The following is a 26,154-nucleotide window of genomic DNA, read 5'->3' on the forward strand; positions in this document are numbered from 1 at the left end:
TATGTGAGAAAAAAGAGATGTGGATAAAGAGAGAGAGGGGTTTTTTTTATATATATATATATATATATATATATATATATATATATATATATAAAACATCTCTCTAATTAATTACACATTTGCATGCACAAAGCTAACTTGATTACAGATTTCATCCTGCATAATAATGCAAGACTTTCTGTTTGTGTATGTATTGTACAGTTTGGCTTAGATGAGTACTTCAAAGCCTTTTAATTGTAAAGTCGGATATTTTGATCATTTCATCATGAAAGCTTCCATGTTGTGTCTCTGTGTTTCCCCCAATCTTCCTTTTGAGCTTTTAGTTTGATATTTTAACGCTAGACGCTGGCTCTGTCTTATTTAAAAAACACAAGAAGGGAATTCACAACTATTCTTAGACGCACTTGCATGTTAATTTGTGTTCCTGTTCACATTATGAAGCAGTTTCTTGGCTTTCACACCCATATATTGTTCCCAGCAGGATATTATAGCAGGAATGGGAGTGACCATTCAAGGGCTCTGCTTTTACTTGAATTGTGTCGGAAAATTCATTGTCATGCTTTGTGTACATTGCTTTTTTTTATTTTTTTATTTTTGGGTACTCTAAAAGGTTATGTAAAGATTGAAGCTGTTTGGCTCCTCTGGCAGCAGAGATCAACAGCCTTATGGCCAACCAAAGTCTGCAGTGTTATCTCGTCTGAGTACGAAGGAATCATAGTTTGGCGTTCCTGACAGATATATCAGTCTACTTATAAACCAAGTCTATATTACACAAGATAAGCAGTAATCTCAGCAGGGTGTGTGGGAATGAATATATATATCTGCTACCATGTTTTTATCTCCCTGAAAGAAACAGGAGGTGACCAATGAAAGGAAGCTTTGAGGCGGGTTGGTTGCCAGGTATTAGTCTACTGAACTGGATGAAAATATTGCATATGACTGGGGCTGCACAATATTTGGAAAACAAGCAGTATGTTCTGTAATAACTGTAGCTGTAATGACTTGTGATAAATAAAATAAGTAAACTGTATTAATGTATTTTTGGGTTTGTAGAGAATATAGAGCTCAGATAATGAGTAGTAAGTCTATTCAGCACCTGGAAACTGATTAAATTTAAGATTTCCAGCTCTACAACAAGATTTTATTAAACATATTTGGTTAAAACCTTCAGTATTCAGCATTGAAATAAGGTAGTTTTGTGCTGCATTTAACATCTAAGTGTCAATAATTAAATTTCAGGTGAAGAGAGTCTGAAAGCATGATACTAATTAGCAAATATTTATTGCATCAGTTATCAAGCTTTGCCAGAACCAGGTTTCTCTGCAGAACTTGAATTCAGACTAAAAGATCTGATCTTGGTCTCCCACCTTTTTTTAAATGTACAGTGGTGTAAAAAATAAATACATAAATTCTGCACAGTAAAAAAAAAATTCTGCTCAAAAAGCACCTTAACACGGGTTTCTTCTGGAGACCCGTTTCATAAAGAAGTGTGATTTTTATCACCAAGCTCCGCACATGAACGGCATTTAATTATATTTTGAAATGAATTATTCATTCATGCTCCGATACAGCCAACAGTGGTGAAAATAGTTTAGGTAACAATCATGACAAAGCTTTAAGTGTTCAGGCATGGTTATTTGGAATTTATTATTCTTACAGCAAAATTTAAATTCTTTATCATAATAAAGGATGAGATAAATGCCTTTGACCACTTAGAGGTTTCTTACTTAATATGGCTGAGTCAAAGCAATGATTTTAGAGATAAGAAAATTACTAAAAATTAAAAATTTGTTTTTATGTACTTATATTTTGTACATTTAGGATTTAATCATTGTATAATATTCCTGTGGTTTCAGTTGTTATGCTTATTTAATTCTAGGGTCATTGTATAATTATCCTTTTGAGGAAAAGGTGGGAATTTTATTTTATTTTTTGAGAGCCACATTATGAATTTTACTTCTGAATTCTAAAAAGGATTTTTATTGACTTGGTTTGGAAAATATCGTTTAGTTTCCCACCATTGGGAAAATAGAAGGCAAACTGCCAATGTCAGTACGTGTTGTCAAATTGTCAAATGTTTGATTCTGCCCAAGTGTGGTTTTAAATTTCACTAAAGCTTCACTAATCCTGACAGTTGTACGTGTATCTTGTAATTAGCTAGGCGCTGTAATTAAAGAGCTAGTATTTTTCTAAGTTTTGGATGTCATTTGCACATTACTAACACATACTTTCCACACATTCTCCTGTTTTAATACCTTTTGGGGCTATGCTTAATTTATAAAGGTTTGTTGAATAAAACTTCAATAAAAGTTTTACTCAACATGCATCAAAGCAGTAGTCCACTGACAATTGCAGGACGCCAACAAGGACTGCAATTGTTGTGGATATCAAAGCAGGCGAGACATTTGTTGTTTTTATAATGGCTGTGTTTGTAACAATTTGGGTGTAATGTTATAAGCAGAATCACATCATTATCATCTGACATCCTCCTTATTAGGAGTGACGGGAGTATTAGTTTCATTAGTAACAGTAATGAGTGAAAAACATTTGTCCTTGGCTGTCCCTGGTTAGCTCAGTTGGTAGAGCATGAAATTCTTCATTATTAGGGTCGTGGATAAGGGCCCATGTTGGGCCCCAATTTATTGGGAATTGGATTGGTGACAAAATGTAACAACGAAATTACATTTTTGTTCAGGATTTTTCTCTTCCTATAGCAGAGGTTCCCAAACTGTGGGGCGCGCCCCCTACGGGGGGGGCGCCGTGTCATTGCAGGGGGGGCGCGGGAAGCCGTCTGGATAAAAAAACCCAAAAAAAACATGAACACTGTATGCGCTGGGTTTTTACCTTAGAATGGCCAACTCCGTTATTCCTATGTCAATTTGATACAGTAGAGGCTTCCACACTTCCCATATTTGTGTCTTTTATCAGCAGTTAAAACTGTTTAATCCCTTGTTAACATGTTGTAACCTGTTTTTCCGAGCCGCCTTTAACATGAGCGCTACGACGCTCGCGCTGGGTTTCCACCTGTGAAGGAGACCTGCTGCTGCTGGGCGGAGCTACGTAGGTTTGTGTTAGAATCACGGCAGCAAACCAGCAAAACGCAAAGAACTTTTCATAGTTTTTCCCTCCAAACTAACCGACTGAGGTGAGTAAAGCTGCAGGTAATGTTAGCTAAAAGATGACTAGCTAATCAACACAGAACCTTAAGCCTAACAAGTACCTTGTAGGCTACCGATGTTGGTGTCTATTTTCAGCTACGTACATTCATTTTGCCCCCCAAAAAGTCGATGCCCCCCACCTCACACGCGTCGTTTCAACCAGACAACCATTTGTTGTAATTCATAGGGGGGGCGCAGAAAATATTTGGAAACCACTGGGGGGGGCGCAGAAGAAAAAGTTTGGGAACCACTGTCCTATAGGAAGAGTTTATTAGTGCATCTTCTACTTCTTCATCAAACAAACCCAAAATTCCCAACATTTAGATAGTTACAATGTTATTTATAGAGATCTACTTAAATTGGTGTGCTTAAATCTCAACCAATCCAGTTTTCTGACCTGCATCAATTTGTTCACTCAAACTACACTGGACTTTCCATGAATGTCTCGAAATTTTCGAGACATTCTCCTAGATAGGAGTTTATCCTATCTAGGCTCCATTACTTTTTATACCAATGCCTCTATTGTTCTGTCTACATTTTGATGAGTTCCAAGTTTTTCCTGGAACTCATCAGGTCGCTGTCCTGGACAAAACACATACTGCAACTAAAAACATTTATTGTTCTACAGTAGCAGCTCACTAATTTTTTTCTTTGTAAAGCTTTTTGTATAGCACTAGTGGCCTTTATTCAACAGTAGCTTGACGGAAAGGACGGCAGAGACGGAATGGGAAGACATGAGGCATATGGCCTGAATATGGTGCACTTGTTCTACCACTGCCAGACTTGGCATTTTCACACTTTGTAATTTCTGTCACTTTGTAAATATTTCTTTTTCTACATGGTGCATAGAATGTGCTTAATTAAGCAAAATAAAAGTGCGCAAGAATTCTTCACTACTTACGCACCTGTTTTCTTAAGATATTATTGTTAGTGGACTCTCTCAATACTGCTTGGCAACTCAAGAACTACTTGTATTAAAACAGAAGCAGATTGTAAAGCTCACATTTGAGGCTTAAAATAAACACTCTACTAGGCAAAGCTGCACAATTACAACATATATAGTGCTTTGTGAGACAGACTTTACAGAGACAAGAAAGGTTGCAGTGTTTTATTACCAGTACCTCTTACTTATGACTATAATGCATTGGTTTGTGTCTTTCAGATGCCCACATTCTGCTGCAGAGGAGAGTGCACCAGGATGAGGAGACTGTAGGCACCCGCCGTAGTATGGCCGCGTCCCGTTCTTCGCGTGTCACAAGGTCATCAGTGGGGCTCAATGGATTGGATGAGAAGTTTTGTGGTCGAACCCTCAGAAACCGCAGCATCGCCCAGCCAGAGGAGACCTCAGTATCTCCCCAACCTAGGGCACGCTCCCCCAAAAAGAAGCAGGAGTCCAAGCAGGATACCAATAAGGACAACAGGCAGGAGTCCAAGCATGATACCAGAAAAGAGTCAAAGCATGATACCAGTAAGGACTCCAAACAAGAGTCAAAGCAGGATTCCAGTAAAGACTCCAAACAAGAGTCAAGTCAGCATGCCAATAAGGTTTCCAAGCAAGAGTCAAAGCCTGATACCAGTAAGGTCTCAAAGCAAGAGACCAAGCAAGATACTAGTAAGAACTCCAAGCAAGAGTCAAAGCAGGACAATAGGAAGGACTCCAAGCAAGAATCAAAGCAGGATACAAGTAAGGACTCAACACAAGAGACAAAGCAGAATAATAGTAAAGAGTCCAAGAAGGATACAAATAAGGATTCTACACAAGAATCAAAACAGAATAATAGCAAGGACTCTAAGCAAGACTCCAAGCAGGATACAAGTAAGAACTCCATTAAAGAGACGAAGCAGGACGCCGTCAAGGAGTCGAAGCAGGACGCCGTCAAGGAGTCGGAGCAGGACGCCGTCAAGGAGTCGGAGCAGGACGCCGTCAAGGAGTCGAGGCAGGACGCCGTCAAGGAGTCGAGGCAGGAGTCGAATGACAATAAACAAGACAACAAGCAGGACACTGGTGAGGAACTTGATCAAGACTTTGAGCCGGAGTCAAAGCATGCTGCTAAACATGACACAAAACCACAGGAAACCTCCTTGCAAGATAGTCAGCAACTGGACATGTTGCAGAGAAACATAGCTGACTCCAGTATTCCTGCAGGTGATGAGGATCATTCGACCGTCTCTAGGAAGCGGGGCATGTCACGTTTGGAAAAAGACCTTAACCAAGAGAAGTCCGAGAACTGTGACACAGGGAAAGGGTGGCGGAATACCTCGCCTCCAATCAAAAGGGCCAAGCAGTGCTCTCTCGCTGGAGAGTTTCTGGGACATGAAGAGGACCAAGGGTTTCTGAATCCCCAAAGTCAAGTTTCTGTCTCAGAGCCTTGCAAGGACTTAATTTGTGAAGACTTACCCAGCCACAACTCTTGTAATGCACCACCTGCCTCCTCTATCCTCAGTGAGCAGGAAGGTGAGGTAATTGGGCGACAGGTGAAAGAAGATCATTGCATGGATTGTGATGGGCCAGTTTTGCCACAAAATTCCCATAAGGCCTCTAATGGACTCAGAGAAACTGATGCAGAGGAAACTAGCACAGTCACTGAACATCCCAGTGCAACCCCCACCTCTGCCACCAGCTTCCCTTCTCTGCTAAATGGCAGTCAAATGGAGGTTCCCTCATCCCCTGACTCCTCTGTGCCTTTTAAAAACTCTGTACCTGGGCAAATGGAGGTCTTTGGCTCAGGAGAATCACCAGCCTCATCTGCACTAACATTTATGGGTGCTGTAGAAGATCCTGTTCCTGAGTTGATAGTGGCCAAAGAGCAGGAGGTGGAGGAGGTGGAAGTCGATGTGGTGGGTGACCCCTTGGGTCTGGCTCACGAGGAGCAGGTGACTGTGAGTGAGGGCGATACAAACGGCCGGTCACCATCACCAGTACAGGAACCTGCTGCCTCCACTTCGTCCTCTACTGCGAACGTAAACTGTAGTTCAGTCAACAACAGCAACTCAGGAGAAACTACGCCCACACCCACAACACCCCAATCCCCCACAGAGCCAGAGTGCAACCCTTCAATGTCCAGCACGACCCCTTCTTTCACAGAGCTCAACGAACACAGATATACCCTGCGGACTTCACCTAGGAGAGTTGTGTCTGGTGGGAAAGCATCTCCCGCCAAACCCAGCTCTCCTGTGACAGACAATGGTCCCTTTAGGGAAGAAGGGGAGGTGGAGGACGACTGTCCAATGTTAGAGGAACCTTCTTGCTCAGACTCAGTTGGCCTCTCCAGTGAGGAGCCAAGTTCTGTGAATCCTAGTTGTAGAGCAGGTGAGAAGGACAGTGACTTTATGGAGGACAAGGAGACAGAAAATGGCAAGGAGCTAACACATAGCGAGACCGTTGAAGAGGAGGAGGAGGAGGAAGAGGAGGAGCCAGACGTGTATTACTTTGAGTCAGACCACCTGGCTCTTAAACACAACAAAGAGTATGTGAGGGATATTGGATCATAGTACTTTAGCTCTTGTTTGACCTTATTACATAAAGCAAAAACAGTCATGTTTAGATGTTACATGTGGTAAATATGCATAAAATACAGTGTGTGGTTTTAGTTTAATGTGTAGTTAATAGAACTGAAAATCACTCAATTGTTGAATATTGCGATCAGTTACAACTTCCCTACATTTTCCTCACTCCTTTTGTTTTTTTACTGAGCTTTAAAATCTTGTCCATTAAGCCGAGATTATAAATAGTAAAATCTGTCACTTGTGGACGTAAAGCTTGGCACACAGATCAATATTACAGTAATTCCTTTTACTTTGGATTGAAGATGCCAAATCGCCCAATATGTTGCTGCAGCAAAGTTGCATCAGGCAAAGCCAACAGACACATCAGTCCATTAGTGAATGAACACAGTTATGGCTGTTCGTGTGCTTATTATTATTATTATTATTATTATTATTACAGGAGGAGAAGAAAAGAGTAATAGCTCTACTCGATGGTGGGCAAAAGGGGGAAAAACAGATGCCAGTCAATCTACACTATTTTCCTCCAACACCATATTTTATTTTTATGGATCAGTGAAAGATCAAATAACTTTGCAGCTATATTAATGCAAAGCAAGGTGGCACCGTTGATAGTAAGTAAATTAAAGCATGTTAATGCAGTTTAGAGGTCAGTGTAGTGTAGTGATGTCAGAATGCGACTGGGTCACCCAGTGACGGGGGTGTTGGTTCCAGGTTCAAACTTGGCTCTTTGTTCACACTTTCACTCTTCTTTTCCCAAAACACTTCTCTTTATTGAAGTTATTTGAATAGAAAAACAAGAGAAACTTAAAGGCAACAGAACAGTCTACATGAGAGGACATCATACATCTCCAGAACACTTTGTAGATTATTTATACATCTTCACCAAGATATTCTATAAAATATTCCCAATTTGAATAAAAAAAAAGTTCAGATTTCACCTTTAAAAATTATTTTCTCTTTCACAATTTTATGTCCTTCATTAATGCAGAGTGAGCACAGGTTTCCTATGCAGTAGTGGCATCAAAGTCACAAAACAGACCTTACAGTCTGGAGTGTGGAGAGTCGTGTAGTGTCTCCAAATAAAGCCCAGATTGGATCTGATAACACAAGATGGATCGACAGAAAAAAACATCTTTAACAGCTCCAGTTTGGATAAATACAATCTTTAAAAAAATACTAAACTGCAGATTCATACAGAAGTAGAATGAATATATTTTGGGGATTTCAGCCATTGGTTGTCTGTTCACTCCTAGATCTTCTGCTTGGCCCTTTTCAGATTGTCTAATGTAGCTGTTGAGTCCTCCAAGTTATGGAGCTCAGTCTTTTAAATGTCTTTTAAATTAAACACTGTCTTATAGAGCTAGGGGACCGATTAGGGAAGAATTTAAACATTTAAATAGTTGTCTGAAGAAATCTTTACTTTCCAAAGTAAATTTGGTTTGGAATTGCAAAAACGCGGGAAAAATATTCTCATTAAATAAATCTTCTACGCATCAAATTAATTTATTATCCCACTGGTAAAATGTGGTCTTAAATTTTGTTGCTTTTCTTCAGCATCTTGGTGATTTTAAAATCTATTTCAGGTGTGTTTATCAAAACCAGAATCAATTAATATACACTACTGACTATGAATGCATCACAATAGAAATACGGTAACCAGCTTTACAGTCGTAATACTGAACGCCTAAATTCAAGGTACTGAAGTATAGCGAAGTCTTGTTTTGAGGTCATTATTCATAACACGTCCAAAAGTTTTCCCCAATACGGAGTTTTCTCTGGTGGCGTGAAAAGGCGTTTCAGATCATCAAACTAATTTTGACACCAGGTAAAAAATAATTGAGTAAATACAAAAAGCAGTTTTCAAATGATGAGCTCAGTAAAAATGCTGCCGAAATCTACCTGGCACTATAGGAGTCTATCCTCGGAGATAGTTTGGTTGTTCTACCCAAACTTGGCCTCCATAGTTAGCGAATGCTGGCAATGATCACTGATTAATTTCATCCCAGTCTTCAGAAACGTGTCAGTTCAGCCACGTTGGAGGTGTTGAGTATCTGAAATCAAGACTTTAGCTAAACCGCCCCCAAAATTTTAATTTTTTTTAGTTATTCACAAGGCCTTGCTACTGTTCTTTGGATCGTTGTCCTGTACTGATGGCTGGACGCTCTGCAGGATTTTCAGTCCCAACCCCATCATTTATAACAAGTCGTCCAGCCCCAGACCTTCACATTAGCACCACCATTAATGACCGTCAGTATGATGGTCTGCTTCAAATTTCTGGTCAAATGTAACCAGATGCTCACATTCCAAATAATGTTCGCTTTAGTCTTGATGATCTTGCTGGTCATCATCCTCCAGGAGGTTTTAGCCACACGGAGCTCATTTTTCCCGCTCTTTCTTTCTGATTCTTGAATCGTTAGCTGAACTGAGGCAGAGATTTAGATGTTACTCTGAGTTGTTTTGTGAACTCCTGACTGAAACATCGACTTCATCTTGGAGTAATTTTGGTTGGTCGGCGTCTCCTGGGAAGCTTCACCCCCGCTGCGTGTTTTCTCCAGTTGGGTATTTTTTTCTGCTGGCTTTCCAGAGTGTTAGGAATGTCCTTGTAACCCTTTCCAAACCAAACTGACAGATGTTGACTTTTCTTACTGTTTTTTTGGATGATGTGTTGCTTTGTGAAGTCTTTCAGCCACCAATGATATTCTTTTTAAGTTATTTATTATAACTGCAGCTCGGGTAATAATTGGGGCCAGGGTTTGCTGCAGTTAATTCATGATTTAACAAGGGAGAGAATTACTTCTTCCCTCAAGGCCAGGTTGCAGCTTTTTTCATTGATAAGTGAAATCATCGTTAGAAAACAGCTTTTTGGATTTATTAGGGTTATCTTCATCCAATATTAACATTTGTTTGATGATGTGAAACATGTAAATGTGACAAAAAAACTAAAACAAGAAATATGTAAGAGAAAATATTAGACTTTCAAATCCTTCTTCAGTTCTGCTCTCTAAATCTGACACCTTTCCAGATAATATTTGACTTAAGGAAACAAAACCAAGTTTGATACTTAAAGGGGAAAAATAGATTAAACAGACAGATTTGCAGCTTTAGTATGCCAGTAACTTCACAGTGCCATCATGTCACATAATTCAGTGTTTATAGTTATTTTGTAAATAACTGCTTGTGAGATGTGAACTTTCATTTTTAGCCTGACGTCTGTTTTTAACGTTCAAACCTTTTATTTTCATTCTCTTGATTGTGCAAATTGAATAACAAGGCCTCAGAAATTGCATTTTAAATTGACTTTGTTGATTGTTTCTGTTATCTTACCTCTCAGGAAGCAGAGTTTAATATTTTGGGATGCATTTGTTGGTATTGCTGTCAGTTTTTTATTAGTTGTCATACAGGGTGAGATGTTTACGCTGCCGTTCAGGCCCCACATTTTGATGGCTAACTGCTCTGATTTATGAGGTCCGTTTTGTCGTCTACACTAGTAAATGTTGGAGATTTTAAAAGCAGTTACAGGATTTCAGTGCTCTCGTATTGCTTGGTAATTTGATCACGCTTTAGTGTCGTGGTGATGTTTGCCTTTGCTGAGCGAGGAGGATTTTTAAAGCTCGGATCGATGCGGCCTGGAGTCACTTTTGTGCAGGCATGATGTGGCATTTTCAGAGCTGCTGATTAAACAGAAATATCACAGATTGTAATTTGTTCACTGACAGAACATCCCATATTTATATCCGCTTTGCCATCATTTGCTCTCTTCAAATCGGTGATTAAACATTAAAATGGAAACATTCACGTCCAGGCCTGTTTTTCATCATGTGGCCTTGTTTGTTGTCAGACCACAGACCCAGTAGGTGGCAATAAAACACCAGACTTATCCCTGGACGTTTGGACGGACTCCAGAGAGCTGGAAAGCACAGCCAAGTCCTCCTGCTTTTCCCAAAACAGCTTAACACACTGCAGAAACACAACATCTTATCTAGTATTTTTGGTCTACTTTCTACTGCAAATATCTAAGTATTCTTGAAATAAGACAAAACTAAATCACAAGTAACTTTCCAGTAAGAAATAAGAGCTTATTTTAAGTCAGTAATTCCTTAAAATTGACCAAAAAAGTACTAGTTTCACTGGCAGATCATTTCACTATAACTTTTTATCAGTTTTGGGGACATATCACCTGAAAATAAGCTCCTGTATCTTTCAGAAAAGTTACTTGTAAGCTAGTTTTGTCTCATTTCATGTGTACTATGATATCTGCATTAGAAACTAGACTAAAAATACCTTTTAAGATTTTGTGTTTTTGTCCAGTGTCTAAGCATGAATAATTCACTGAGTGGAAATTAAAAATGTACGTAATTATGAAGCATATCTGAAGAAATACTTGGTAAGATTTTGTGCTTAGGCAGTGCAGAGATATCATGCACTCAGCAAAACAAGTTTGCATTCTTCCTGTTGTTTACTTTTATTCAGAATTACTCTCCAGTAGCCACTCTTCTCTCTCCTTCTACCAAAAACTGGATGATGAACATCTTCAGTCTGGTGTTTTGGTCTCAACAAGGATAATTCATTTTATTTGTTGTTTATTTTAAATATTTAAAATGTCTTCCAGTTCCAGTGTTAAATGTTTGTTATAATTTAAAGTTTATTGACCTTTGATTGTGTGTTCTTGCATTGTTATGCCATTATTACCATTACTTGAAAATAGTCTCAGAACAACAATGTTATCGTTTATTGAGATAAAGTTTATCATCCAGTAACATTTGCTGTCATGACGGGCCTTCTCTCCAGCACATGAAGGTTGCTGTACTTTAGCCTGCTTGCTCCTTTTGCACTGATTGGTTGTGTTCAGTGAGGTTGATGCCCTCTGGCCATTTGATCTCCTACATTAGCTTATAGCTTCGTACAGTAGGAAGCCTTTGGATCGGCGCCAGGCTCAGTCTGTGATGCTTCGGTTTGCAGTGGTTCAGTTACTCCAGAGGCTGTGAGGAGAAAGGTCAAACATGCAGTTCTGACGGCAAGAGCGACTGTGCAATTGTTGAAGTTTTTGAACTTTAATTTGTACGCAGTTTACAGAAGCAGCATCTAGACAGAGAATTTAACATTGACATCCCATATATTCCTTGTAGATAAGTGGAAAATGGCTGCATTTGAAACATCTTCAAGGTTCTGTGTTGATGCACTGCTGCGTTGCAGACCTCCGGTTAAATAATGTAATCAGTCCTGACATTCCTCTCCGGTCTAACCTTGTTTCCCTCTCCTCCAGTTATCAGAGGCTGCTACAGACCATCGTAGTCCTGGAGGCGCAGCGAGCTCAGGCCATTCTGGACCTGGAGACGTTGGCACGTCAGCAGAGGGAGGCTCTGTCTGAACCCATCAGCTTTGTGGAGCAGCTGCAGAAACAGGTGAACAAAACACAGAGCCCTCTGCCGCACTGATGCACCAGGAACCACAAATATGTTGCCCAGTAAATATGTTCTGCGTAGAACATATTTACAGACAAATGTGTTTTTTTTATCTTAAATATGAAATGTATATATTTTATGTCCAGTTTTGTCTTAATTTCTCGTCTGAAACTGTTTCTGAGTCTCTCTACTTCGGTTAACGATTAATCGATTACTGAATTAGTTGACAATTATTTAAATTTATCGTCGTTAATCTGATTAGTCTCTTCAGCCCTACTTTAATTGTTTAATTTAATTTGTGGTTTTCTGTCTGACTCTCAGGCGAATCTGGGTCTGCCATGTCCCCAGCGGGTCGTCCAGCTCCCGGACATCGCCTGGGAACAGTACACCTCCGGTCTGGGGGAGTTCGAGAGAGAGTTCTGCGACAAGAAACGGAAAACCCGGCAGCTGAAGTTAATCTTTGATAAAGGCAAGTCTGAAGTTAGAATTTATCTAATTTTCATATTTGTAGACATGGACGTCGATTTGATTCTTTTTGTTTGCTACAGGTTTGCCTCTTAGACCAAAAAGTCCTGTTGAACCCAAGAAGGAAGGTGAATCGTCAGCCATGTACTCCTCTCTTCCCACCAGCGACGCCCCTGAGAACGGCAGGCAAACACAGGTACAGATTCCCACAGTCTGGGAAACACGGAGGCTGATGTCAGAGATATCAGCCTCCGTGTTTCCTACCTTGTTTACTACCTTCTGTCCGGATAAGTACGGAAAAACAAAATAAGAGAACAGCAAAATATTGAGATTTTATTCCCAACTTTGTCGTCTCAATGGAGCTTCTCTGCTTCTGTTCTTCCTCCTCCTTGTCTTTTCTTTCTTCTGTTTTTATTTTTTTCTTTCTGTCCTTGTCCTCCATCACTTTTTTGTTCTTCCTTTCCTTGTTTACCACCTTTCTTTCTTTCTTCCTTGTACATTTTGTTTTTCTGCTCTTTCTTTCATTCTTTTTGTCCTTTAATCGCTTTTCTTTTTCTTTCTTTTCATTGGTTCTTTCGTCTTTTCTTTCATTCTTCCTTTTCTCCTTTACCTTTCTTTTTGCTTTGATCATTTCTTTCTTTCAGTCTTTCTCTCCTTTGTTCTTTCTTTTTATAACCTTTTCTTTCTTTGAACTTTCTTTCATTTGTTATTTCTTTTGTCCTTTCTTGTCTTTCATCCTTTTCTATTTTCTCATCCTGTCTTACTTTGAATTTTTCTTTCTCTCTTCTTTTCTTTCTTCCTCTCTTTCTTTCTTTCCTTCTCTCTTTCTTGTATCATTCCTTACTCATGTTTTTCCCTTTTGGATTATTTGTGTCTGTCATTATTTCTTCCTTTCTTTTTTATATTCTTGTTTCCTTCCTTTCTTTCCTTCTTTACTTCCATTCCTTTCTTTCTTGTAATCTCTCTGTTTCTCATTTAACACGCTGCTTGGGTCTTTTTTCCTTCATAGTGTCCTTCATTCCTTCCCTCTCTCCTACTTTCCCTCATTTATCCTTCCATGTTTTGCATTTAAACCCTGAGCACTGTAAAAACGTCTGCTCATAAAATCTCAGTAGTTTATATTTTAAAATAAACACAAATCACTGTAAGCTCTGAGACTCTGAATGAATCAGGAATATTCATTAATGGAGTTGTTAATGTCGAACTCCTCCATCCGCTGCTGTATGCTCATCATTAGCACAGACGCAGCGGCAGCAGTTCCTGACTCTGGCTGATGAGTCACTCGTCTCCCACTTGTTGTCTCACAGATCAGCTGGTTTTCACCTTTTTGCACCTCCTCAAACTTCCCTTTCAGTCTTACTGCTTTGCTGAGTTAAGTGTTTAAAAATTACAAAGTATCTATGGAAACGAGCCTCTTCTGTCCTTCTTCCGTGTGTCTGTGTATTCACTCTCCCACAATCGCGCCAGCAGCCAGGTTTTATGTTTTAATTTGATTGTTTGGATTAGAAAGGTGCAGAGCTTCCTGCTCTGAGCTAACAACCCTCAGTTATGCCTGCTGCTCTTCTTGTTTACTTTGTGCCGACACATTTGCTTTCTCCCAGCCGACATTCTCTGCATAGTGAAAGGATTTTGTTTGTCAGTCAAAAGGAGCTGCTGCTTTTTTTCCGCTCACTCCCAGCGACACGTCTCAAGCCACGTCTGACAGCCAGCCTTTCTCTGTCAAGCTGAAGGATTCATGTTGCCTGGCAGTTTGCATGTTGAGATCCTTTCAAGATGTCGGCGGCGATGTGCTTTATTTTTGTCTTGTCAGTCTCTTAACATGCCTGTCACTGTGTGTTGTTGGCAGATGATCAGGGGGAGGATTTGCCACCCAAATAAGCCTGACACGTTTAACCAGCTGTGGACGGTGGAGGAGCAGGTTGGTAGCAGGAGTTCAACACAAATTTGTACTTGTATTGATTTCACTTTTCTTGGCATTCGCTCAGCTATCTGTTTACATTTAGCGCCTCCTAGAATATTGGGTTCGTACGGGTTTTTGAGATCCATGCAGGTGTTTTCAAGGCTTGGAAAGTGCTTGAGTTTTGTATAAAAATCCTTGAAAGTGCTTGGTTAGGTTTGTAATAAAAGCGCTATTTACATTTGAAACCAGATATTTTCATTCACCTAATAAAAAGATTCACACATCTTTTTTCTCTCTGTCTGAAGTTAAATCAGACTAAATTTTTCTTGTTTTAGGTCAGATGCAATTTCCTAAAATATTTTTATTTTACAGATTTTTTGTATTTTTCTTTGTATATCGTGTTTAAAAATTTAATTTGAGCAGGAACATCACTTACCTTAACATGATTTGTGTAATATTAATTACACTGAGGGGGACTCAGTGTAATTAATATTATTACTTCTCTGCAAAAAGCAAATATTGTAGTGCATTAAAAAAAGGACAAAACCAACTTTCAAGTAACTTTCCAGCAAGAAATAGGAGTTTGTTTTAAGTTAATAATTCTTGAATATATATAAAAAGATACTAGTTCCACTGGGAGATTGTTCCACTTATGACATAACTTGTTATAAGTGACATAAATCTACTTTTTTTTAATCAGTTGGATAAAATCATTAGCAGATCAGCCATACATTGATGTTCAGTCAAGCAGAATTGCCTTGACTTTTCACATGTTGATGTTGGAAGTATTATTTTACCTGCAGATGAATCTTTTGCTACAAATAATCAAACGTTCACTAAAGGAAAGGGATGTTATTGCATTTTAGGCAATACTGTTTTTCTTATTTGAAAAAGTAATTAAATTATTTGTTTATTCTTTTCATGCATTTCTATTATTGTTTAAAAAGGCTTAAATTAAAAAAAATCTGCAGAATGTGACCTTATTTTAATCCAATTAATCATCAGAATAATTGATAGATTAATTAGGTTAGTTACTATTTAAAGTTACTATTTTCCTGGTGACTTTTAACGTTTTAGTTAAAATAGATTTTAATACGAACATTTTAAAATCATGCCCTTTTTTATAATTATGCTGTGCTTTGGTCCATCACATAAAATCCTTATGAAGTGCTTTGAAGCCTGTGGTTATAATGTGGAAAAAAAAGCATAAAGAAGTTCAAAAGCTGTTGCTACTTTTGCATGCATATTTTTTGGTATATTTGGCTTTTTTATTATAAGACAGAACTTAACCCAAAAACAAACCCTGATCCATTAAACCAACAGAAAAATGCAGAATATTTTCCAGCTGCTCTTACTTTGTCTGGACAGAATAAAGGCAGAAAGACGTGTTGTCATGATGGAGGAGTAAAATCTAAGTCTAGCTGCGCAGAACAGGCACCACCCAAACATGTTAAGTGCTTTCACACGGTGGGAACCTTTTTATAGCTCTTTAAATTATTTCTATGCACAGCAGGAGCTGCCGCCTACACTTCTTATAGGATTTTTGCTTTCCACCCTCGCTTCATAGCTGGAATGTAATTGGACAAAAACCTGCACATGGTAATCAGTCTGGACAATAAAAATTCACTTAAAAGAATCAAACTGAACAACAAAACCACAGAGTACGACAAAAGTCCCCAGGAAAACAAGAAAAAAAACGTTAGATTAATTTTCCCCCATTTTGTTTTAACCTTTGTTAAATAAAATCTCTGGTTAGATTTAAATAACTTTGCAAATACAACACAAACCAGATCAAGTTTCTATTATATCTTGATCCATAAAACCTTCTATTTTCCTGGTGACTATAATGTTTTAAAAGATTATTGTACAGTTTTATCTGAGGGTGGGAGAAAAAAAAAATCATAATTTTCATTGCATCAAGATGTGAACATTCATAATTCTGACCCAAATAACCCCATTAACATAAATCACTTGGAAAAGATTCATGCTTTATGCATGATGTGTGAAGCTGGAAGAAAATCTTTTGAAACAAGAGGTGCTATGTTACAGCTTTCAACTGGAAATAAAAAAGCTGATCTTAAACCACAAAGCTAGAGGTGCAAAAAAAGATGAGGACATGTGTGTCAATGCTACATCAGCAATCGATTTGGAGTCGCACCTTCTCTTTCTGAATTGTAATCGAATCAATTTGCCAAGTGCCTAAATGTTCCCAGCTCCAGATTTATCTGAACGTTTTGTTTTCATAGAAAAAACTGGAGCAGCTGCTTGTTAAGTTCCCGCCTGAAGAGGTGGAGTCCAAAAGGTGGCAGAAGATCGCTGATGAGCTCGGCAATCGAACGGCCAAACAGGTGACACCCACGTTAGAAAGCAGAAAAACATCAACATAATTGTAAAACTGCTATTAACTGCCTGACTACTGGCAGCATTTGTGTTTTTTATCTTTGCTTTTCTAATGGAAAACAAGTCCGAGGGTGAAACTTGCTAATAGGCGAAGCTGCTGCAGGTGTTTGAACTCGGTTGTTTCAAGCAGCTGTTCCTCTGCTGGAAGTGATTAATGAATCGGTTTTCCTCCTGAAACATCGCAGGTTGCCAGCAGGGTTCAAAAGTATTTCATCAAACTGACAAAAGCTGGTATCCCTGTGCCTGGAAGAACCCCCAACCTCTGCATGTACACTAAAAAGGTAACTGCCACTCATCGGTCAAACTATACGACGTAACACCAATACTCAAATAAAAGCTAAGAAATGTATTCAGTTGTACTGGCTGGGAGCCCAACTCTTCCTTTTTTTCATCTTATTTTAACTTGTGTCCTCTTTTTATCTAAGTAAGCACATTTTTGCTGTCTTCATTTGCTATAAATGTTATAACAACGCGGGAAGACTGAATCCTTCTCAGTTCAGGGCGCAATTTTTATGTTTTTGGGAACAAGATCACAAAAACTTGATCAATCTGTGTCCAAAAGATCAAATGAAACTATTTTATTATCTGACACACTAATCCTAACTTACAATTATGTCTGTAAATTGGAAAAGCAAAGCAAACTAATCTGAGTATGAGATAATAAACATGTTTGTCCAGCATTTAACTTTTTTCACACAAGAAAGATGTTCTCAGTCTGTGATTTCTCTTTATTTTGGACTTTTTCCTGTGTTGTGGTCATTTTAAGCACATTTTTTCAAAACATTTCCCCACATTTTTAAAGTAAGTCATGCAATAAACACAGGCATATAGAGAGGAGGCCTCTAATTATTACATTTATTTGAATGGAAACCCTCTTGATCTTTGAAGGGCGTTTTTTGATAGTTAATTTATAATCGGTTCAATCTGCTGTGGAGGAAAATCCCTGGAGGTCCAACTTTGAATTAATCTGAGGAAATACAGCAGCTAATCCAAGATAATCCGTTTTCCACTTGTTGTTGTGCTCACAACTAAATAACCAGATTAGGTCAATATTGGTGATCTGCCATAAACTATAATATAAATACCAGGTAACTTTATTTCAGTGCATCCTTAGGAATGGAGTGACGTTTTCTGCACAGACGAAAGCAACATTTTCAACCCACAAACAATGAATTCAAGCCCCAGAACTCTGTGAAGCACAGTGGTGTAAGCATCATGATATGGGATGTCTCTCATACTATGATGATGGGCCTATTTGTCACATAAAGGGGAATATGGACCAGTTTAAAGAGGAAATTCCCTTGAAATGGCTGTTTTTAAAATAAGATTTAAAAACCCAAATACTCTTGTAAATGAGCTTTTTTGTTTTCCATAACAAAGAAAACTTGTTGGGTTTATTTAAAATGTTCAGTTTCTGATGTAAAACAAAGAAATGCAGAGGAATAGTGCAGTGTTCTCAGTGCCTTTGCCTGCATGCTAACTAAATCTGTCGCAAGAATCTACTTTACTCACTTTTTGTAAACACACTGGTTACCTTGAACACAAATTCTACAACTTAAATATAAATATTTAAGTTTGAGCTTAAAAGTTACAGATATTAAAGGGTTTTCTTAAAATTTTGTATTTGGATACCAGAGCCATTTTTCCCCTTTTGATACAGTTATAAACTTTTAACATTTAACATGCAAACTTTGGTTTGTTGAGTCTTTGACTGGAAAAGGCAATATAGAGTGTTAGTCTGACTGAGCTAAATTTGACTGTAAATAAAAAAATCTAATGTTTATGTATAAAATTGTAAAATAAAATATTAGAAATTAAAGCCAAATCTTGTTTAATAGAGCGGTTTACTTTCAGTCTTTCAGTTAGGTCTGTATAATATTGTAATTTCCGGATTTGTTTGTTGTATAACAGCTTGTTTTCTCAGCTTAAAGGGAAATATTATACAAAATTAACATTCCATCTGGGTTTCTGCTGCTTCTATAAACTAATTACTTAAAAAAAAACACCCAGCTGTTTTTGGCTTTAAGTTAATCTTGAAAATGACAAAAAAAAATCTCAAGAACTTCTGGAATGTAACTGAGGCTGCATCGTTACCTAGCAACACCAGAGAAGCCCAGCACGTTACCTAGCAACCCCAGAGAAGCCCTGCCCGTTACCTAGCAACCCAAGTGGAATTTCAGGACTTTTGGCCAGCTGGTTTCAGATTCAAATAAAGAAAAAAACTTTATTAAACCAAAGGGAAATTCAATTAAATCCTTTGCTTATCATCCAGAAACCGCTTGCTGATTATGCGGAGTTTTAATTTGACTATCCCCTCATTTTGACTTCTCACTATAGATCCTTGTCCAAGGGAAAACACTGCAGTTTTGCTGAGGCTCAGAAAGCTTCCCTTTGTTTGTAACCGTCTCTGGTTTTCCTGCAGGCCTCCAGTAAGAGACAGCATCACCTAAACAAGCACCTGTACCGGCCGTCCACCTTCCTGACCTCCTACGAGCCTCCGGTCTACATGGAGGACGAGGACGAGCGCGCGGCGTTTTACCACAGCGTGCAGGACCCTTCTGCTGACGATTCGGTCAGTCAGAACAACTTTTTTAAGGAGTTATTGACTTAAATTATTAAAAAGTTATTTGTAAGTTAGTTTTGTTTTATTGCCTATATTTGCATTGAAACCAGCAAATAATGCTAGGTAAGATTTTTTTGTTTTTTACAGTGCACACGCTTCAGTTTTAATACAGTCGTGTCTTGTTTTAACTTTTGTCCTCCATCTTGAGCACACCTGTTATTATTGCTACCGTTTTATATTCAGATATTTTAGTTTAAAAATGTGTGTAGACTGGTAACGTAGCGTATACCACCATATGGCAGAAAAAACAACAAAAATAAGTAATACATAAAATATTAATGGGTACTCCAGTTAATTACTTGTATGCTATTTATTAGTATTTAAATCAATATTTGTTATTGAATCAAATTGTGACCGAAATAATCAAAATTCTCTAAGATTATTTGATTGAAATTAATTAAATAGCTTTAAATGTCATCTACAAACACACTTTGATCTTTCCTACTTTCTCAAGAAATACATATTTTATTTTGGGGAAAATATCTGTTTAAAATGTTAAAAAAAATATCTCCAAGAAAAGGGTAAAAAGTCAGTTTCCATGCTTTTGGAGCCCTGAAGCCTTTCTTCTTCTTGCAGATCGATTTAAAACTGAGCGAAATTACATCAGTTTTCTTCCACTTTCTTATTCTTTCTCCACTTTGACGCCATTGCAATCAGTGAAACATTCAGTCCTTTCTCATTTTACCTCCAATCCCGGCTCTTTTTGCTGTTGAAAACAAGTGGGATCAGGGCAGGGAGCTGAGCCAGCTCTGTGTTTCTCCTCTGTTTGAACTACACGGCTCCTGATGCTCGATGCTATCAAAGCTCTGACATTTCCTCTGGCCCTTTGATGGCTCTAACCTTTAAGTAAAACTGGTTCCCCAAGGCCTGCTGGTAACACAGATGGTTTTCTCCCATCTCCCTGTTAAAAGAAGGGATTATTTCATATTAAAGGCAGATATGGTGGCAGCAGAGATCTGCAAGGAGTAATAATAAAGATTGCATTTTGTCTACAACAGAGTATTAGGGCCAGGTGAAGAAAAAAAACAAACATTAAAGTCAAAAAATTGCGAGAGAAAAATGTCATACAAGAAGTAAGTCAAAATATTACCAGAATAAAGTTACAATATCAAAAAAGTTGTAATAAGACAAGAATAAACTCATAATGACCTAAATGAAGTTGTAATATTACGAGAATAAAGTTAGAATATTACCAGAATAGTTGTATAACAAAGACGTTGAAATAATACGAGAATAAACTCAAAATATAATTAAAATAAACTCATAACATTAAAAAAAATCAGAATATCATGAGAATAAAGTCATAATACCAAAAAAATACAACATTTTGTTGTATAATTACCTTCTATTTTGGTCATTATAAACTCATAATTACCTAAATAAAGTTGTAGTAATACAAGAGTAAAGTCATAATATTACCAGAATAAAGTAGTAATTTTAAGTATAAAGTCTTAATATGAAAAATAAGTCATTATAGTCCAAGTATAAACTCATAATATCACCAAAGTAGAAATGATGCAATAAAAAGTCGTAATATTAGGAAAATGAAGTAGTAATTTTATGAGACCTTGTACATAAAAAATAATAAAGGAAAATGAGAAATGTTGATCATCTTGTGAAGTTATACTTTGGTAAAAGTTTTACAAATAAGGAAATCATCTTTTATCACATCAGCATCAAATTATTAAGACACCGATAGAATATTTTTATCTTAACTGTATTGAAGCCTCGTTAAATTTTTTTTTATCAATTTCTTCTGGTAATATTACATCTTTATTCTACTAATATGACCTTATTGTCATAATATTGTGGAAAAGATACAAGCCATTTGAGCTGCCTTGTTCCTGAAAACGTGCAACATAAATACATTACCTTCATTTAGTCTTGTAATTTCCAAATAAAAACCTTTTGTCCAAAACTCGTACTTCCCTGATGCTTATTCAGGCCGAAGCGTCTCATTGTAAACGTTTTCTTTGTTCACCTTTGGCTCAAGGACAATCTGTGCTTGGCGCAGCTCTGCTGCCTCAACAATAAAAATATCTGCTCCATTTATGTTGCTCATGTTCAGCAGAAATCAGAGCCATCAATATTTGCTGTAGAAAAAACGAGGAGAACAAAACCGTCATTTTGGGTTTTCTGTGTCACCTGGAGATGTTTTGCTTGTGCTTCGCCAGCTCTGGCTCCACCCAGCTCTTATTTTTGTTCTGTTTACGTCAACAATCTCAGGATGAGGAGAGCGTTCCTGTGGAGCTGAGGAACCTACAAGAGTACAAAGAGCTTTTACAGCTGAAGAGGTTGAAAAAACAGAAACTCCAGGAGATTCGGGAGGATAACGCCGAGGTGCAGCACATGGGTTACAAGGTGACGCATTTCTGCACACACAACAACTTCCTGCTGCATGCTGCACAGCATGCCGGCTCTGCATGACACTCTTCCACATTTTAAACACAAACCTGCGTGAGTTTTGTTAGGATTTTTTGGAATAAACCTACAGAAATTGCATAAATTGGAAATTAGGGGGAATAAAACATGGTTGTAAAATCTGATATGTTTGAAGGCTTATTTATGATGGCGTGTTGGGGCCATTGTAGATGGGAAAAGAGGAGTAAATTTCTGCCAAAAAACTCAGAAATTTTGAGATCAGCCTCAGAAATTTTCTAGAATTTTTTTTTGACATTTCTGAGCTTCAAAAGTTGAAAGTTTTTTGTTTTTTTTTAGAAAAATTTCACAAATATTTAGATTAATCTCAGAAATTTTCTAGAAAAAGATGTGGATTTTTTTTTAACTGAATATTTTTTTTTAAATTAACTTTTAACAGAAGAAATTTTCGTAAGTTGAAAATTTTAAACTTTTGAAACTCAGAAATTTCCACGTTTTTTCCAGAACAGTTCTGAGGTTCTTTTCCCTCACATTTGCGACCACTTATATATAATAAATTGCACATATTTTTCTAGAAGTGTAATTAACTTTTAAGGCAGATGTCAAAAACCTCCCAAAAAATATGCACTTGATGCAGATCAGTAGAAAAAAAAATCCAGATTATGTTTTTATATCAGACATTTTAAAGCATAAATTCTGCAGCAGAGCAGAATATTCATCTTACCAACAGCTGTAGTTAAAAGTAGTAGTTCATTCATAAACATATGTGAAGTAATGCAGCGGAAACATGCAACACCCAAACCTGTTTGTGGTAAATTTGTGACTTTTGATCACAAATGTTGGTCTCTTGAACGCCTTTGCTTTGGAACTGATATAAAATTAACTCTTATAATGTTTACAGCTTAGTTTAACTCCAAAATGTCGCGCTATGTGCAGTTTTTAAGGCAGAATGATATAAATAATGCAAAATGAGGAGCAGCTAACTCGATAAGTAACAAGACGACGACAAATACACAGCATTTGATTTGCATTGGGAAGAAAACTGGTTCATTACTTAGCCAGTCGCTTAATAAACTGCTGATTATGGACTAATATGCAGAGCAGTCTCGACTCAAAACACAACAGAAAATGGCTGCTTTTCAAAATTATTTGAATTGTTAGCAGGAAACATAGAAGGGAGACTTTTACAAATTAGCACATTTAAAAATATCCTGTTGAATCAAACATCAAGAACTGTAAATGGAAATTTAAAGAACTGGTCCTTTATTATTAGATAAATATTTGATGTTTCTGCTTCTGTTTTTCTCGTGCTGCGCAGTGCGACGTGTGCAGCATGGAGCCCATCCAGGGGGTCCGTTGGCACTGTCAGGACTGTCCTCCAGAAAACTCGGTCGATTTCTGCTCCAACTGCTCAGACTGGTGAGAACCTTCCCAGCTAAATATACCTCAGTTTACTAAGTTTATTTGTACAGCACATTTCAGGAGCAGGGCAATTCAAAGTGCTTTACATCATAAAAACACAAAAATATAAAGTCATAAAAGACGGCACACAGTCAACAGTTTAGAAAATGTGACGTTTTTGTGCATCAGATTAACTACAGAGTTGCAAGAAAAGCTTAAACTGAGTGGATTAGAAAATACATCCATGTTTTTGAAGAATGGCTATAAACAAACTAAATTTAAAGAATAACATTTTTGAGTCATCAAACGGTTTTGTTTTTTAAAAAGTAGTTGAACAGTTGCAAAGTTCTGTTCTCTTACACAGAATTTAATGATAATCTGTCAGTCTAATTATTTAAAGTTTAGCATTTAATTTTCCTAAAACTCTGATGGAAATGTGACTCCAGGCTGTATAAACGCCTTAATATTGTGCACTTTAAAATATACCAATATTAATTTATTCTGTGGCATTTATATTTTTTATTTAATTTTAACTTTTTTTCTAGTTAATTAAATTGGTATTTTATTGTTTTGGAATATGTTTTTTTATTTATATTACCTATTTTATTTTTGTTTGGTGTTTTTATGTTATTTATTTTACCTATTTTTTTAAATATATATTTTGTATTATTTGTTTTAAATGCACCACCGCTTCAAAGATAGTAAGTTAGTTCTGTTTTATTTCAAGTGCACTAAGATATTTCCAGTAGAAATTAAGCCAAAATTACTTGGAAAGTTTTTTTTACTTTTTTACCAGAAACAAAAGAGGCTAAAATCTGATGCCACACCAGGCCTGTCACAATAAGCAATAAATCAATTAATCGCATGATAAATTAAAACGATCTCAATAATTTATTGTTTTTCTCTTTCTAACAAAAACTGAGTGATAAAAACCTTCAGTCTGGTGATTTGCTCTCAAATAGCTGTTTTTTTGTTGTTGTTTTTTTCAGGACAGTTTTGTTTACAAAGACTTGTTTCTGTTCTTTTATTTATTTTAAATGTTTAAAATGTCTCACAGTTCAGTGTTAAATGATCATTACAATATAAAGTTTATTCATCTTTGAGAATGTGCTCTTGCTTTATTATTATTCCATCATCATATATTATTTAAAAATAGTCTCAAAACAATAATATTGTTTATCGCAGTAATTTCTGGGACAATTTATCGTCCAGTAAAATTTGATACCGTGACAGTTCTGTGCTACTCCATTTTTGTTTATATTTTATGAAAAAGGAAGTTGAGCTCAGGTCTTCTTCAGAGGTTTTCATGTTTCCTGCTGGGGCGCTGCTCTTGGTGCAGCGCCCCAGCAGGCGAGGAGGGGAACAGTTTTCTTAAATTAGTTTAATTCTTGTGACAGTGCAGTGTGAAAGAGAAGCTGAAATCCCGTTCAGTATGAACGCTGCATTAGATTCATAGTCTTTTGTCTTCCAGCTTATTCAAGACGGAGACCCATAAACCCGACCACCACCTGGAAGCGGTGTATCAGCCAGACACCTTTCTGGACAGGGACTACTGCCTGCCGCAGAGCGCAGGCTACAACTACCTGGACCCTAATTACTTCCCCGCCAACAGATGACAGAGTCCCAGGCGCCGCTAACTCCAAGCCGTCTCTCTCTCTCTCTCTCCACACGTCCTGCAGGCCACTCTGTGCATGGCTCCATCCTGTAAGCCCAAGATTACCGCTGAGCCGGGGCGGCGGGGTTAGAGTTAGAGCAGACCTCGGCTCTGATGCAGGTTGCCCAGCAACGCCTCAGCCGGGTTATTCAGAAACTGTATTTAAAAAAAACAACAAACAAACAAAAGCGAGAAGGCACACGACATTCCTGAGCTCCTCCCCTGACGTTTCCAGTTTTCTCCTCCATGCTGCTTTCAAACTGGAAAATTGAGTGATTGGTCTGGCGAAGCGCCACCCAGTGGAGACACTTGGGGGTTGTTTTCGTGTGCATGTGGTTTCCCCAAGAATGAAGAAGAATACTTAAAAAAAAAAGAGAAAGAAAAAAAGGTTGAAAACTTTGAGCATTTCTGCAGACCTCACTGTGTTTCCCAACACACACAAACACACACAGCTTCATCCGTTTCCTTTTGCTCTCTTCACTAAAACTAACTAGGAAACACTACAACACGGAGAGCGACTTCATTATTTTCCTTTGAAAGCAGGCGAATGATGTTGAGAACCTCACAAAGCTGGGTTTTATTTTTCTTTTGCCTCCTCCTCCCTCATCGTGTGCCGTTGTTGATCATGTTGAGTGTTCAAGTATATGGTGAAAAGTGAAAAGTAGCCACCGCTAGTTGCTGTGTGCCATTAAAAAATAAAAACAGACAAAAAAGATGTTTTTTTTTGTTTATCTTTTTTTTCTTCCCCTCGCGCTTCGGGCAGATGGAGAAACCCTGAAAGCCGACCACATTTTCTCCATCGCCCCGTTATCGAATCCCATCGTTAAACCTCTAGATCTCTTAATTTCACCACCCACTTTAAAAGGTCCATTTAAAAAGATTGTATTTTTATTAATCTATTTAAAACATGAATAATTGAGGTAGTGGTTGGTGCCTCTGCAACCCACAGAGTTTTATATACATAGATTTTGTTGTGCTTGAGTAGATGCCATTTTGTATGGTTTTTTGTCTTCTTTCCCTCACCACCTTTCCCCTTGCTTCAGTATCTGTGTATAACAGTCTGTTCTTATGTAAAAAAAAAAATTAATAATAATGTAAAAAAAAAGTGATAGAGGAGAAATGTGGAAATAAAAGTATGTCAAAAATGCTTCTGTCTGTGGCTTTTATTTTATTATTTGCGCATTGGACTCCTACACATGATGAAGTGATTCAAAGGTTGTGGGTTCAAGTCCCACCAGAGTCATGTCATTACACTTTTCTCAAAT

General features: G+C 37.6%; 1 protein-coding gene across 2 annotated transcripts in view; it reads left to right on the forward strand.

Moving 5' to 3' along the window:
• The window catches only part of zzz3 (zinc finger, ZZ-type containing 3), a 31,783-nt gene extending 6,722 nt beyond the window's left edge, over nt 1–25,061 (forward strand). The window contains exons 1-12 of one of the 2 annotated variants that reach the window (XM_015027996.1): nt 4,321–5,095; nt 5,132–6,625; nt 11,929–12,067; nt 12,389–12,536; nt 12,616–12,728; nt 14,379–14,450; nt 16,679–16,780; nt 17,018–17,113; nt 19,255–19,404; nt 21,682–21,816; nt 23,153–23,253; nt 24,707–25,061. In XM_015027996.1, the coding sequence (XP_014883482.1) occupies nt 4,386–5,095; nt 5,132–6,625; nt 11,929–12,067; nt 12,389–12,536; nt 12,616–12,728; nt 14,379–14,450; nt 16,679–16,780; nt 17,018–17,113; nt 19,255–19,404; nt 21,682–21,816; nt 23,153–23,253; nt 24,707–24,851 (3,405 nt within the window). In that variant the 5' untranslated portion in view covers nt 4,321–4,385 and the 3' untranslated portion in view covers nt 24,852–25,061. Of the gene's footprint in view, nt 1–4,320; nt 6,626–11,928; nt 12,068–12,388; nt 12,537–12,615; nt 12,729–14,378; nt 14,451–16,678; nt 16,781–17,017; nt 17,114–19,254; nt 19,405–21,681; nt 21,817–23,152; nt 23,254–24,706 lie in introns of those variants that run through there. The other variant, XM_015027997.1, reaches the window with a different exon arrangement.
• The last annotated feature ends 1,093 nt before the right edge of the window (nt 25,062–26,154 follow it).

Source organism: Poecilia latipinna, unplaced genomic scaffold (assembly GCF_001443285.1).
Source record: "Poecilia latipinna isolate Pla-1442-1.1 unplaced genomic scaffold, P_latipinna-1.0 Scaffold112, whole genome shotgun sequence".
Classification (NCBI taxonomy): domain Eukaryota; kingdom Metazoa; phylum Chordata; class Actinopteri; order Cyprinodontiformes; family Poeciliidae; genus Poecilia; species Poecilia latipinna.